Source organism: Bos mutus, chromosome 2, assembly GCF_027580195.1.
Source record: "Bos mutus isolate GX-2022 chromosome 2, NWIPB_WYAK_1.1, whole genome shotgun sequence".
Classification (NCBI taxonomy): Eukaryota; Metazoa; Chordata; class Mammalia; order Artiodactyla; family Bovidae; genus Bos; species Bos mutus.
Window position 1 is genome coordinate 6568183 of NC_091618.1, and position 15055 is coordinate 6583237.

Consider the following 15055-nt stretch of genomic DNA (forward strand, 5'->3'; position numbering starts at 1 on the left):
AACAGGAACAAAACACAAAATAAAGGTGTGCCCATTTTAATTCTTCTCCAATGGCTTATTTTTATAATTTAAAAACATTTTAGATCCGCCTAAGAATAAAATGGAAGGGAAAATTTTTATTGGTTATTTGAAAGTGATCCAGACTTTTCTGCGCTGTTTATAGATTCTTTTGTTCCTCTTATTCTCAAGCAAAAAAAAAAAAATTCTCACGATAAAGGGAGAATTTCTACAGGAAATGGAAGTAGATGTTATGATTTGGCCCACAAAATTTTTAGCCATTTGAGTAAATAAATAAATAAATAAATAAAAATAAGAGGTAGTAACAGGAAGTCAGAAGTAGGACTACTGGGCATTTGTAAGCCTCTCTTACAAGGCCTGAGTGTTTCTCAAAGAAAATTTACATAGTAATAGGAAATTATATTCCTAATTAGTAACTGAAGTGATAGTTACAATGATGTATACTGAAAGTTTACATGAAGTTTAGTCCGCAGAGCAATTGACGCCACAGTACTAACATTTTTTCCTGCTATATACATTCACTCCAGCAAATAAGGTCTTCAGACAACAAATTATCCTTTATAGAAAGAATGTGGGTCAAAATAAATAGCAGTCTGCTTCCCCAACCCCATTTTATTTAATGCAAATTATCCAATGCCTGCAAGAATGTTCAAAAGCCTGAGCTTGTTTTTATAAAAATAAAGGATAAAATTGCCAAATTAGATGACTATGAAAGAACATCAATCAATGAAGTGCTATTTGGAATAAGTATTAGAATTTAGACTAATCCTCAGTCTGATATCCACGATACATATTAGAATAGACAAGAAATTTTGCATGAATTTGATCACTCACATAGGCAGTTATAGTTTGAAAACAATATTCCTTGCAAGGATTACGAATAAAATAATGTTTTAGGACACAATTGAATTTGAAATAGGTAATGTTTTGAATAGATTTTTGAGTTTTATTGAAATCTTACATGAACAAGAAATTGGAAATACAATCACATCAAAGAACAAATTGTCACGGCTTTGACGTTTAAGCCAAACAAATTTTGTAGGGCAGGTTTCAAAAAGGTGTGAAGTTATAACAATTTAAAAACACAGTTGACCTACTTCTAGGAATGCAAAACATACAATCATAGGTTATTTTCAATACAAGAAAACTTAAATTTGTTTGCTTTTAATTTCTTCAAACTACTAAGACAAAGCACTAGCTTGTATTTTTATTTACAGCATACTCCATACCCCTATGTAAGCTGTCCCAAATCCAAAAATGAAACTGTCCAAAACCAAAGGTTCTGCAAAATCATGATTTTAACAGTGTGCTCAGCTTGTTTTGAAGCTAAAGTGAAGCCTGAAACGATAAAAGCATTGTAACTCCCAGAATAAGGGAACTCTGCAAGCCCAATAATGTCCAAGAGCATTTATGAAAAGAGGAAAAAATAAAAAGACTTGAGTATATACACAATAGTGATTTCTTCAGCCAAATACAAATGGCAGCAAATTGCTACTTAAAGATGAAACAGATAAGCCAATTTTTTTGAAGGATGTAGATCTAGAGCCAATCGTATCTTGTCAATATCATTTTCAAGCCCTCACTTGTCTATTTCCACTGTTGCCCATAAGTATCCTGATAAAATTCCTGGTTGTCATTATTGTAACCATAGTTACCAGAATAGTCACCACCTTGCTGAAGCGGCTGTTGAGCGATGGGTTGGGAACCCCAGTTCTGTTGGTTGTTGGTCTGACGGCGCTTGGAGTCAGGTTGGTTGTACCCGTCTGCCTTTCTCTTGCCTCCTACATTGCCCCCACGGTTGCCCCGAGATCCACGGGAACCACGGCCTCTCTGCTGTTGTGCAGGACCCCCTCTGCCACCCCTAGAGCCTCTTGGTGGTCCCAAAGGTGCCCCCCTCTGTGAGTAGCCAGCTCTACCTCTTGGAGGTGGTGCTCCCCGCCCCCTTGGTGGTGGTGGAGCACCTCGCCCTCCCCTTCCTCCTCCTCTTCCTCTTACTGCATAGCCATCATCATAGCTGTAGTAGGGATCTTCATAGCCTCCACGATAGTCGTGATAATCATAACCATAGTAATCATCATAGTAATCTTCATAGCCATAGTAATCTGGAGGGTAGCCATATCCACCTCTCCCCCCACCACGACCCCGACCTCTAATTGGAGGTGGCATGCGAGGAGGAGGGTGATAGTAATAATCTTCATACCTAGCAATGGAGGGAAGGGAGAAAAGAAAAAACAAGTTAGATTTTTCCTGACTTCAAGATTCTTCCTAACTTTTTAAACTACCGGATCTCTGATATATTTACTAAATGCAGACTCACGCAGTACTCCTCGAGGCCTGTCTAGCAGCTTGGCGCTCTTTCCTTTTCTTGTCTGGTGGCTTGGCTAAGACAATTTCAATTTCTTCTCCTTCTATTTCTTTGCCATTCATTTCATCCATGGCCTATGCAAAATTAGAAACAAATTTATTTTACAAGTAACAGTACCTTAAACATAACATTGTCTGTACCATTTAATACACCTCATAAACAATTTAATTCACAACTGTTTTAATTTCCAAGAGGAATATAGCCACCAAATTTTAAAAAATACACAAAATACTTATTCCCCTCAACCTTACTTTATGTGCAAGTTACACTGAGAATAAAACTGATGTCCTATTATTATATTTAAAAAGATAAAGCAGAGAGCTGCTTGTTACTGCTCCTTAATTGCAAGTAACTAATTCCTCCAAGCTAAGGCCAAAACAAACAGCAAATTCCCATCTGGAGAACATGCCAGTATTAACAAACTTTTCAGGATTAAAATTTTTAAACAAACATGGCATTCACCCTGTAGGTCTTAAACTGTTCTTTAATAAAAATATCAAGAATTTGAAATATAAATGAGACCATCGGTGAAATTCAACATGATACTAACCAAAAAAAAAAGAAAAAAAGCATCTTCCCCACCCCAACAATGCTTAACCTGGTATATACTTTACCTGAATGGTTAAAAGCACAGAGCCCAGCAAAGGCTTGAACTAATTAAGACTCAAGTACTCATCTGGAAGCAGTAATCAAAAGTATTCCGGGCTCTAGTTTTTTATTTCTATCATTCCACCTAATAACTTCTGCCATACTTCAAGGTTCAGGTAACTCAGTAACCAAGTATTACCTCCTCACCAGTTTTTCTGTTTCCCAATACAACCCTCTCTGGACATACATAATAAAATGCTCTAACCCTAAAGAACATTTTAGTGATTTACAAGTATCCAGACAAAAGATTAAATCAGTATCTTCCTCTTACCGAGTTTTTTCCCCTTTACCACCTAAGCTTTTGGCTGCTTCAACTAAAGCAATTAAATGAATCTATAAAAGCTTCCTGGTATAAACAAAAGAACAGAGCATCTGTCTATACTCTTTCCTCTGGCTATCTTCTAGGCTAGAAATCTTACAATTTCAGAAATCGCTTTGGCAAACCACCCTTGAAAATTATTTTCAATTATGAACAATCAGTTATTTAATACCAAGTAAATCAAAATGAATATTTAGAAGGTATAAATTTATTAGTTATCTGTCCTTCCTATCACTCGCAATTCAGAAGCCAAACAAGTTCTGTACTAAGCTATGAATTTTATAAGCAATACTGTCTCAGTAATTAGCTTCCATCAAAAAGCAAACCAATAAATTCTACTAGTCAAAGATTCTATAAAGCACATTTTAAAGCAGTACCCTGGTCAGGAAATAAAACCTGCCCTAATTAGACGGGGGGGGCGGCCGCTTTACTGACAAAACATGCAAAAAAAGAACCAGGCCTGAGTCACCAAGGGTTTTAGATCTATCTCCCCAATTATATAAAAAATCTTTTATTTTTGCCCTGTGTTTTGTTTTGTCAGCCCCTCCCCTCCCCTTTTCTCCAGAAGGGAGAGAGGGACAAGAGGAAGAAACTGAAAATTTCAGCCATTAAAGATGATATTGATCCACTATCAACGGAAAGCAGCAGAGTACTCAGGTTATATGTTCTAGACACTATATGAAAATACTGTTTTTCATACTTTTCAAATACTATCAACAAGCAAATTAACTATTATATGCAAGAAATATTTCTAACAACTATTGAAACTGTGAGAACCAAAGAAAGGCAAGACTATGAAGAACTAACCATTCCCTCAGAACACACCCACTGAATTACACTGTACTAGATATGAAGCCATGTACACTACTCAGCTCCACTCATAGGTTCTTAAACAAGTAACTAAAGTAGTTACAATGTATTCACTATCATTTTGGTATTTATGGAAGCTAATTACTATTCCTTGTTAACATTTTCAAGGTATCATGCTATCAAAGCTTAGGCTTACAAAAATAATACAGAGATTAAAAGTAACTTGCCTGAGGTCACAAACTCAGTTAGTAATAATCAGGCTTTGAAATATAGAGTCTTACCTGTTACATTACTACCACTTCACAGAGATTATTAAAAGAAAGCTCCAGAGTTCGGTAAAAGCTGAAAACCAATTTCATTTGTTTATAAAGTCACTTTGTGTGTTCTAGCAAGTTTCAACAACAAAATTCACATATCAAGAAACAAAATATCAAAATTTCTACCTTAACAGCTGCTCCTCTGTCTTCGAAATGAACAAATGCATAATCTTTCAACTTCTTCACTCTTTCAAGTTTTCCAAATTCAGAAAATGACTTTTCCAATATTTCTTCTGTCACTGTAGTAGCCAAGTTTCTCACAAATAAAACTTTCACCTAATATAACAAACATACAAAACTGGCATTGGCTACTTAATTTTAGCTGAAGTCCTAAAGTATTTCTTCCTATTTTCATGGCGTAGGTGTTCTTCTCAAAAACAATTAAGTGCTAAAGGTGCTACCATAGAAGGTATGAAAACTGAGAAAATAATGGTTACCAATGTATATAAATTATCAGTTTCTTTTCCTGCCATGTTATTACAGTGCCTAATACTGTGAACAGGACCTTCAAAGGACCAAAATAAAATTATTACTAAGTTACTTTACTAATTTAATAGGGTCCCTTTGTTGTTGTTTAGCTGTTAAGTCTTGTCCAACTCTTGTGATCCTGTGGACTGAAGCCCACCAGGTTCCCCTGTCCATGGGATTTCCCGGGCAAGAAGACTGGAGTGGGTTGCCATTTCCTTCTCCAAGGGATATTCCTGACCCAGGGATCGAACCCAGGTCTCCTGCACTGGCAGGTGGATTCTTTACCTCTGAGCCACCTGGCAAGCCCAACATGGTTCATAAGTCCCCCCGAAACAAGTTTTTTTGTCCCTCCTTCCCAACCCAAGAACTGGATGAGCTCATGATTCTAAAGTTCATATGAAAAAATAAACAAGCAGTAGTAGCCAGGGAAAAAATAAGAATAAAATTTAGAGACTAGTCCTACTAGATAAAACAAACTATCAATTCATTGCTTAAATCATTTAATCAGTGCAGTGTTGATCTGAATAACGACGAAAAGTGGACTCATACCCCATACTATATACTAGGATAAAGTCCAAATAGATGGAAAATTTAAAAGGAGGGGGATGTTTAAAGTATTAGAAGAAAATAAGAAAATAATTATGTAACACTGCACTGGAGAAGGTTTTGTTAATTTAAAATCTATATGAAGGACTAAAAAATTCAACTACTAAAAAAAAAGATTTCCATGTGGTAGAAAATACCGTAAGTAAAATAAAAAAAAAAAAAAGCATCACAAACAGTTAACCTGTCTTTTATATCAGAACTCTACAAAATAAGAAAAAGATCAACAGAAAAACAAATGAATGGAAAGATAGGCAAAATTCATGAATACATGGTTCATACAAAGAAACAAATAGTCCTTAGATGCATAAGAAATGTAAATTCAGGCATGTACAGTAAAGAGAGACAAATCATAAAAGAGCTATGAGATACCACTTGTTATGAAATTTGGCAAAACCAAGTTTGAGCCTATCCTCTTTTAACAAGGATAGGAAGGAACATCCTGTTGTATTCTGCTTGTGGAGAACAGAATACAAGTGCACCTCCTACAGAAAATATGGTCAGTGTCTTAATAATTACAGATGCACTTACCCTTTGACCCACAAATCTATCCTATAGATATGTCTGTACTTATATTAACTGAAATGATACAAGCTTACTCATTACAGTATTATAACAACAAAAGATTAGAAACATCCAATGTCCAGCTAGTTGAATATACTATGGTACACCTACAGAATGAAAAAGTACATATCATAAAAAATTAGGAGCTGATATTAAAAAAAACAATGTGAGGATACACCATTGTTAAGATTTTTTCCCCCATTTTATACCTCCAAAATAGGGATCCAATTTAAGTCAATGTGACAGACAAGCACTTGTCATAGTTTAATTGGCAGCATTTTACAATTTCTTAGCGATACATAAAATAATGGTATACTTCCTTAGAGCTAAAATACGAGATGAGATGAAATATGACAGTGAATAAAAAAAACATAATTCATTAATATAGCTACCAGTAACCATTTGTGTCAGAAGTAGGGAAGGAAAGAATATGTAATTATATTTGCCTGCTAAGCACTACAAGGATAAACCAGAGACCACTAACACTGGATATCTACAAGGGACAAGGAGGAAACAGTAGTTGGAGCTAGAGGTGGGAATTCCTTGGCTATACTTTTCTATATAATTTTGATTTGTGAACTAAGGAAATACATTACTTGTTTAGACAAAAAAATTAACCAAACAAATTGTTGCCTTAGATAAAGGACTAAGTAAAGAGGATTTGGGGAAGACACAAATTCAAGGGGGGAAAAGTCTTCCACCTCTATCTTTAACCCCTTTAATTTCCTCAATGTTGTCATATTGACATCTATTTCTACATCAGACAGGCCTCCATTACTTTATTTACCTTCTTTTTTGAAACTCAACATAGATCTTTTTTCTTTTCTGAGATGAAACCAAAGTATCCTATATAAAAATTACCAGTTGAAATAATGTTTAAAGCACTCAGTAGGAAAAAGAAAGACACCTGTATGTACAACTGAAACTAACACAACGTTATAACTCAACTATAACCTAATATAAAATAAAAAATGCCCCCTCAATCCGTAATACTATTTTTAAAATATTTTAGAAAATGCAATACAGGCTATAGTCAGTTTCTACAAGACAGATTCAAAGTTGTAAGAGATCTTATAAAGAGATTTATCCAACTCCAATAAAATAGACAACATCCAAATTCAGAAAGTTTGCTCAAAGTCACAACTGCATTAGAAGAAACAAGTGGAATTAAAATCAAGCTAGTAATAAACAAAAATAATCAGGGCTCTTCAGATTTCTAGCTCCTTCCCTTGACTCCTATCTACTCTAGGAATATAGAAGTGTGCAACACATCTGAGTCTCTCTGGTTCATTCTCAGTGGATCTTTGTATAATCCAAAAATGTTTTTGCTTACAAAAGCTTTTATCATGTTAGTATAAACCAGGTCCCTCCTCCAAATTAATCAACAGTGAGGACTGTCACCTCAGATTCTGAAGAAGCTTGCAGAAAAGACTTTTCAATCCAGAATAACCCAACCATTCATTTATGGTCATCCACAGAGTTGTGGCCCCCAAGAGGTCAAGAGACATACACCAAAATAATCAAAAATTCACTAAAAGCCAACAGAGATGCAACTCAGATATGTCCCTTCACCCCCAGGAATCACCCAGAGGAAAGCCTAAGAACCAGGACTCACGGAACCATCCTTTACCAGGCCAAGACCCGGCAATGAAAGTATAGGGCTTAGGAAGAAAGTGAAAGTCCACTACAGGACTTGCCATGCATAAGAGCAAACATGATAACCCTTCACCTTTCTTCATGGAGACAATACTATAAGGAAACTTGATCCATTAAAAAAGACACTAAATCTAAATAAAATTTAATTCATAGTCATAGTATGGTCAATGAAAATTATAATTCATAATCTCCAAAACATTACTTCTCTCTTTATTCCATAAGACCTTGTTTTTTTTCTTTTCTTAACATTTTTATCTTTGTATCTTTGACAGTGCCAAGCACTAATCAAACTCTCAGTAGGCATAGAAACACATAATTGAAGGGGGATTTAACGTCAGTTCTTTTTACACATTTATCTGCAGAAAAAGAAATGGTCAATGGAAATTCCTGGATACCAGGACAGGCTGTTAAATTGGTGCTAAAGCAGGTTTTTGCTTAAACAGTTAAGATCAAGAGCTACAATTTGTATTTACTGTAAAATTTGAAATATTCAAGCTTATATTCTAAGTACAAAAAGTAAATGATAACCGCACCCCCAACACAAGATACTGCATTTACCTTCGCCATGACTTCTGGATCTGGTTCTTCCACAGGGTCAGCCCATTCAACTGTAACTACATTCCCCCACACTTTCACTTTTCCACTCATCAGCCGGCGTCTGGCTTGTGCTGCGGACTTGTGATCCTCATACTCAAGGAAGCAGAACCCCCGATTCTTCTTTTTGTCATCGGGTTGATGATAGAGAATAACGTCCACCAAACCCTCTGTTAAACCAACAGCCAGATATATAAGCCAAAAGCATCCACCACACATTTAGCGCTTAGGTAGACCTAAATCCACTTGCCGAAGAGCAAAAAGTAATTGAAGAAGCCTCATAATGATCTGCTAATTATCCAGCTAGACAACTAAATCAGAATTATTAGATATGGAGCTATGGACGATATGTTATGTTCCTTTGAATTTTAGGGGCCCTGAAAGTACAGTCATAGACAGTAAGTCCAACTACTGTATTCTGACCTATAACATTCTATTTTACAATGTTTTAAAGAGTGTTTGACCTAACATGACCTTACTAAAACTTATGAAAATACTACCAAGGAACTTAAAAACCAAATATAAATTCAAGAGAACACCCAACAACTAATTATAACCAAAAATCATCCTTGACTCTTAAGTTTTTAAAAGTTACTATTTTTACCAAGTAATAAATAAGTAACTGGTTAAAATGTACCTCTGATCTTAGTCCTGTACCCTCACCTTTCCACATATTATCCAAATCCTTAAGAGTAATTAGATTTTATTTCTAGCAGCAATATCCAGAATGTGATTTGGATGTGGTAGAGAGGAAGTAAAGGACCAGAGATGAGGCAGTCATAAAACTAGGAGATTACGGTATTGGATGGTTCATCCACATTGATGTTGAAAGTACTAACAACAAGTTAATTCAGGACCGAAGAGAAAGACTATGAGCCAGAAGCAATCTTCAATTAACACAAGACTGAAACCAGAAGAGCAACAGATAACAGCTTGAAGGAAGGGGAAAGGACTGTTTGTCTGTAATATGTCTGGACAACAAAAATGTAAAGAAATAGTGGTTTTTATACAGGACGAAGAAGCAATGGTCTAAAAGTTGTCTTTTACAATGCAGCTACCATTAGTGGGTCTCCATCAGCATTTTAAAAAATGAAATGGAATGTGTATGATTAAATCATATTTGGTAAGTGAAAATGTAATTCTGCTAAATTTTGTTACATACAAATATATAGATATAGATATAGATATATATAGATAGATAGATCTGTGATCTAAAATTTTCTTCTCCAATCAATTCCACGGATTTAGGATTGGAAATGCGGAAAAATCTGAAGCAGACAAGGTAAGAGGAAGAAGGAGAGGAGGAGAAGCGCTCTCGTCCCCTTGGTCTTAGAGTGCACTGAACACCAGATGGGGAGAAAGCCTTCACTTGAGAGCTACAGGGCAAAGATGGTGTCAAAAGTTATGGTTCAATTAAGGAAAAGAAGCGAAGAGGACATTCCAAGAACTTGAGGCTACAAGAGAAGTTGTTTAGTCCAAACCACTAAAAGAACAGAAAGGAGGAAATTTAGACACTCAGTAGATGCGGAAATTCTTAGATTAAGATATACCTCTTTTTTTGCACTTATAGTATACCACAGATTTCCCAAAACTACTTTCTAAATACATTTTTGTTTTACCTGTGACTTTACTGAATTCTTCCAGAATGTTTTCTTTAGTCTTATTCTTCGGAATTGATCCAACAAAAAGCCTGTTGTTTGCCACAGAAATGCACACTCCAAGGTGTTTACCGGGGCGGATTTCATAGCTGTCACACTGAAAGGAAGAACAGAACCAGACACCCCACAACCACCCCAAACTCAGAACAACTGACCTCAGTCTAAAAAACCAAACAATTCAAGGTCAAACACTCCCTGCTTCATGAATTCACCAAGTTCCCTCATGCTTGCCATAATATAAAATGTGTTATTTTAAACTTTTACAGCCTCTGTTTTAGTTTGGTTTCATTAACCTTCACTGCTCTATCAAACATAAATGAATCAAAGTTATTCACTCTACCTTTGAAAAGATTTGATTTATTTCAATATTATCAATCTCAAGATTTTTAACCAGAGAATTTTAGAAAAAATACCTGAGACTGGTAATTCAGAGCCCTTGGAGATGAAATGAGATATAGATAAGTCTCAGGAAAACAACAATATGTAAAGAATAACAACTATGTTTAATCAATGCAAAGAAAAGTAGAAGAATTTCACCTTTTACATAAAACAGAATTTAAAAATTTTAAACTTCATATTAAACATAATACTTTCAAAATTGTATTAAATCATAGGAATAAAGTGTTTTATTTAAATGGTTATGGTGATGATTTCCTAGGTAAACTTGAGCTGTTTATGCATTAACATTACTTACCAATTAGTTTACAAAACAAATATGTAATTAAAATAAAAATCATCCATATGTTGCCAGAAGCAAGGAAATATAGCTTTAAAAACTTCTCAGTACTAAATAAAGAAACTGGAAGGGAAAAGGTCCATAATAAAAACAAAAATCTGGGTCAAGTTAGAAGTAGAACAAATTTAGAGGCAACTAATGAAATGAAAAGCTTTGGTGAAAGAGGTTACCATTCTAAAAGAACTAGAACTAGACTGAGGCCTTCAGCTGTCTGGCAAGAGTATCCCCAGAAACCAATGACACTGCTATTCTGAGTTACTGAGATGACTGTATCTTAACACAGTAGGAGTGAAGCCATACTTAATTTGTGTACTACTCTGAAATAAGTACAAAGGGTAAAAGGCCCTAAAGAAAGGAGATTCCTAGAAGACTGGTTATCAAGTAATAGAAAAAGAGAAAGATTAAAGACAAAGAGAACTGGAGAGTTTGGAAACAAAAAGAAAAGAACGAGAATATACTTAGAAAATAAATTGTATGATTAGGTTATGATAAAAACAAAGAGATTCACAATCATTTCCCAAATTGTGTCCTAAAAGTCAAGGAGCCCAGTTATATTCCCCAGAACCCATTCCAGACTTCATCACACTTTAAGAATTTTACTCTAAAGTTTAACAGCAAGAACTGACATTTCTAAGATCAAAAGGGAGAACTGCAAAAACCAAATATTCAAATGAAACTTTAGATACTAACTGCTGTAATAAATAACTTCTTAGAATTATGGGAGACTATCATCTTACTTCTGGGGTATTTTATTTTTTACTTTCATAATATGAAAAAATAGCCACCAGACACATACTAACTCAGTCAATATAAAACTTTTAAAGTAAATGAAACAACGTTAACTGCAAATGTTTTTACTTGACGTGTTTCTCTCAAATGACTTGCTAGACAATGGGTATTTGTTCTGTTTATCACATACCAGTTTAACAGCTTCCTGTGCAGCTTCCTTTCCACAGAAGGTGATAAATGCATACCCTCTGTTCTGACCAGACAGTGGATCCATCATAAGACGCAGATCCCAAATGGGACCAGCCTTTTCAAAAAGGGGCACCAATTCATCCTCGTATAAATCTCTTGGTATTTTACCTACAAAGACCTGAAATAAAACCTGTGTGTTAGAATCCCAATGTAACAAGCATTTGATTTTAGAGCCGCAAAGCCTAGGTGCCTTTTTTAGGGGGTGGGGACACAAAGATGGTTAAGGAAAAATCGGGGCAAGTTGAATCTTACAAAGTTAACCCTAGTTTTTCATTATAATGACTTTCAGGGCATCAATACAGAACAATATTCTATACTGAAAAATGGAAACTGATTAACAGTAAGCGCTCAAAATTTGTAGTAATAACTCTAAATCTTAAATTTTTGTAATCTGTCCTTTTCTCACAAAAAATAAAAGGCCTATATAAATATTCGTTGAAATACATCTGCATTTTTAGAAAAACCATACTTGAATATGGAGAAGGGAATGGCAACCCACTCCAGTATTCCTGCCTGGGGAATTCCATGGACAGAGAAGTCTGGTGGGCCACAGCCTACGGGGTCGCAAAGAGTCGTCCATGACTAGGCGAGTAACACTTCCATTTTCACTACAGTAACATGCCAATTCAGTAAAGTTACAATAAAAGTTAAATTAAAAAAAAAAAAAACTGAATAAAAGATCGATGAGGTCTCTTTCAAATTTTCTCAACTCTAAAATCTTTACTACTTAAAACTCCACTGCTTTAATTTTTCTTTCATCAGAATTCCTTTCTCTATCAGAATATTACATTTTAAGATATGAAAAAAAATCATCATAATTTGAAGATTTTGTTGGATGGCATCACCGACTTGATGGACATGAGTCTGAGTAAGCTCCAGGAGTTGGTGATGGACAGGGAAGCCTGGCGTGCTGCAGTCCATGGGGTCGCAAAGAGTCGGACACGACTGAGTGACGTGACTGAACTGAAATGAAGTAATGAGCTTCCCTTGAAACTCAGACAGTAGAGAATGTGCCTGCAACGCGGGACACCTGGGTTCTATCCCTGGGCTGGGAAGATCCCCTGGAGAAGGGAATGGTTACCCACTCCAGTATTCTTGCCTGGAGAATTCTATGGACAGAGGAGCCTGCCAGGCTATAGACCATGGGATCACAAAGAGTTGGATATGGCTGAGTGACTAATACTAACACTAATGAAGTAATACCAGCAATCCAAAAGATGCCAAATTATTGGAGATTAAGTTTCTGGTGTTAAATTCTGTAAGAGCTGTGGTATTTTAAGACAATCCTTTTCAAAATAATCAGGTTCACTTTCACTGCTATCTGGTAAAATCTGAGGTGGTCTTCTGAATCTCTAGCAAGATTCTTACACAACAGTTATTCTAATTTTTCTAATTCCTTAAAATCTCCAATCCTCGTTCATGAAATCTCATTCTAAGAGGGTCGCCTGAAAAGTCATTGGTTTTCCTAACATTCTTTCCTCTTAGCCTTAAAAACTTTTCTCAACATCTCTTTTCACTTCCTTCCTTTATACCTCAGAGAAAAAAATGTACCTCTTTTCCAAAACAAGAGTAGCTCCTTAACCCTAATAAATAAGCCCATTTCTTCTTACTACCTTCTTCTGGAAATAATTTTAAACCTTTATCTCTTCAACTGTCCTATCTTGTTCAGTACATTCTTTCCTTCCCACAGTTCTTCCATCTTTAAACATGCCAGATCTCCCATAACAAAAACCCCTTCTTTAGCCTGTTATTGTTCCTTTCATTTTTAAATGCTTTAAACATCTGGCCCTTACCTGTTTGCTTTCACTCATGCAGTTATTCTTTTCAACACATCTACTGTATGCTTAATACCGGGCAGCTAAGAAAGGCATAAGTAACAGATCGGCAATCATCTCAGTGACATCCCTACAGAACCATCTTTCTAATGAAAGCTCACTCTGAAAAGCACTTGCATCTATGCTTTTTTTAATTGTTCTATCATGTAGTCATGATCAAGTTCCATTTCTATTTCTTTCTTACATTTTTTTGGTATCAGTTTCTTTCCATTTTTTTTTTAATTGGAGGATAAATGCTTTACAACGTTGTGTTGATTTCTGCTATGGAACAATGTGAATCAGCTGTGAGTACACATATGCACGCTCTCTCTTGCAGCTTCCCTCCCATATGCTTTTAAACTCTCTAAAAACTAGTTTCTTCCAACACTAAATTGTACACCCAAATGTCACTAATGGACTTTTAAGGACCAAATTAAAAAGTCTTCCCTTCCTCAATCTCATCATCATCCTTGCCTTCTCAACAAGCATTAACACTAGTGATGCTACCTTCTGAAACTTCTCTTCCCGTAAATTTTCAGTTCAGTCTCTCAGTTGTGTCTGACTCTTTGCGACCCCACGGACCGCAGCACGCCAGGCCTCCCTGTTCATCACCAACTCCTGGAGTTTACCCAAACTCACGTCCATTGAGTTGGTGATGCCATCCAACCATCTCATCCTCTGGCGTCCCCTTCTCCTCCTGCCTTCAATTTTTCCCAGCATCAGGGTCTTTCCCAATGACTCAGTTCTTCACATAGGTAGCCAAAGTATTGAAGTTTCAGCTTCAACATCAGTCCTTCCAAAGAACACTCAGGACTGATCTCCTTTAGGATGGACTAGTTGGATCTCCTTGCAGTCCAAGGGACTCTCAAGTCTTCTCAGTTCAAAGCATCAATTCTTTGGCGCTCAGCTTTCTTTATAGTCCAACTCTCACATCCATACATGACTACTGGAAAAACCTCAGAATCCTCCACTAACCTAGTCTTACCTTTAACTACTCCTCTATCCTCTCCATGGTGATTCTTCTATCCATTTAATAATATAAGCTGCATGTTTCCCAAAGTTACAGCCCTATTTCCCATAATTCACTGTACTTCCTTCCCTTGTAAGGATCATATTAACATCCATATTCACATACAATGCTACAGTCATTTCCCAATACCTCCTATATATCTCAAGATCTAATTCTGTATCTCCAACTACCTATTAAACACTTCCTCTTGGTAGTCCTGATTTTACCTCAAATCATCAGTAATTTTAGCAATACCAATTTTCATTTTTTTTAGTATAAATATATGTACAGATAAGAATGACTATTATCAGAATGTTAAAAGTGGTTATCGATACATGAAAAAATTCTAATTTTATTTTCTTTATTTAAAATAAAGGTACAATGTATATGTAACAAGTTTCCTTTGTCCAAAAATCAAAATAACTAAAACTGACCCTTGTCAATCAGTTCCTCTGATTTTTTCCCACATTTCTCTTAGGAGAACATAATTTCTGCTAA

At 35.7% G+C, this 15055-nt stretch overlaps 1 protein-coding gene across 2 annotated transcripts in view; it reads right to left on the reverse strand.

Annotated features, from left to right (window-relative positions):
• Window positions 1-938: 938 nt before the first annotated feature.
• HNRNPR (heterogeneous nuclear ribonucleoprotein R) overlaps window positions 939-15055 on the reverse strand; it is a 32315-nt gene continuing 18198 nt past the window's right edge. For both annotated transcript variants that reach the window (XM_070382855.1, XM_070382862.1), the window contains 6 exons: window positions 11676-11852; window positions 9982-10117; window positions 8327-8532; window positions 4604-4753; window positions 2336-2457; window positions 939-2218 (listed from right to left, as the gene is read on the reverse strand). In XM_070382855.1, the coding sequence (XP_070238956.1) occupies window positions 1606-2218; window positions 2336-2457; window positions 4604-4753; window positions 8327-8532; window positions 9982-10117; window positions 11676-11852 (1404 nt within the window). In that variant the 3' untranslated portion in view covers window positions 939-1605. The remainder of the gene's footprint in view (window positions 2219-2335; window positions 2458-4603; window positions 4754-8326; window positions 8533-9981; window positions 10118-11675; window positions 11853-15055) is intronic.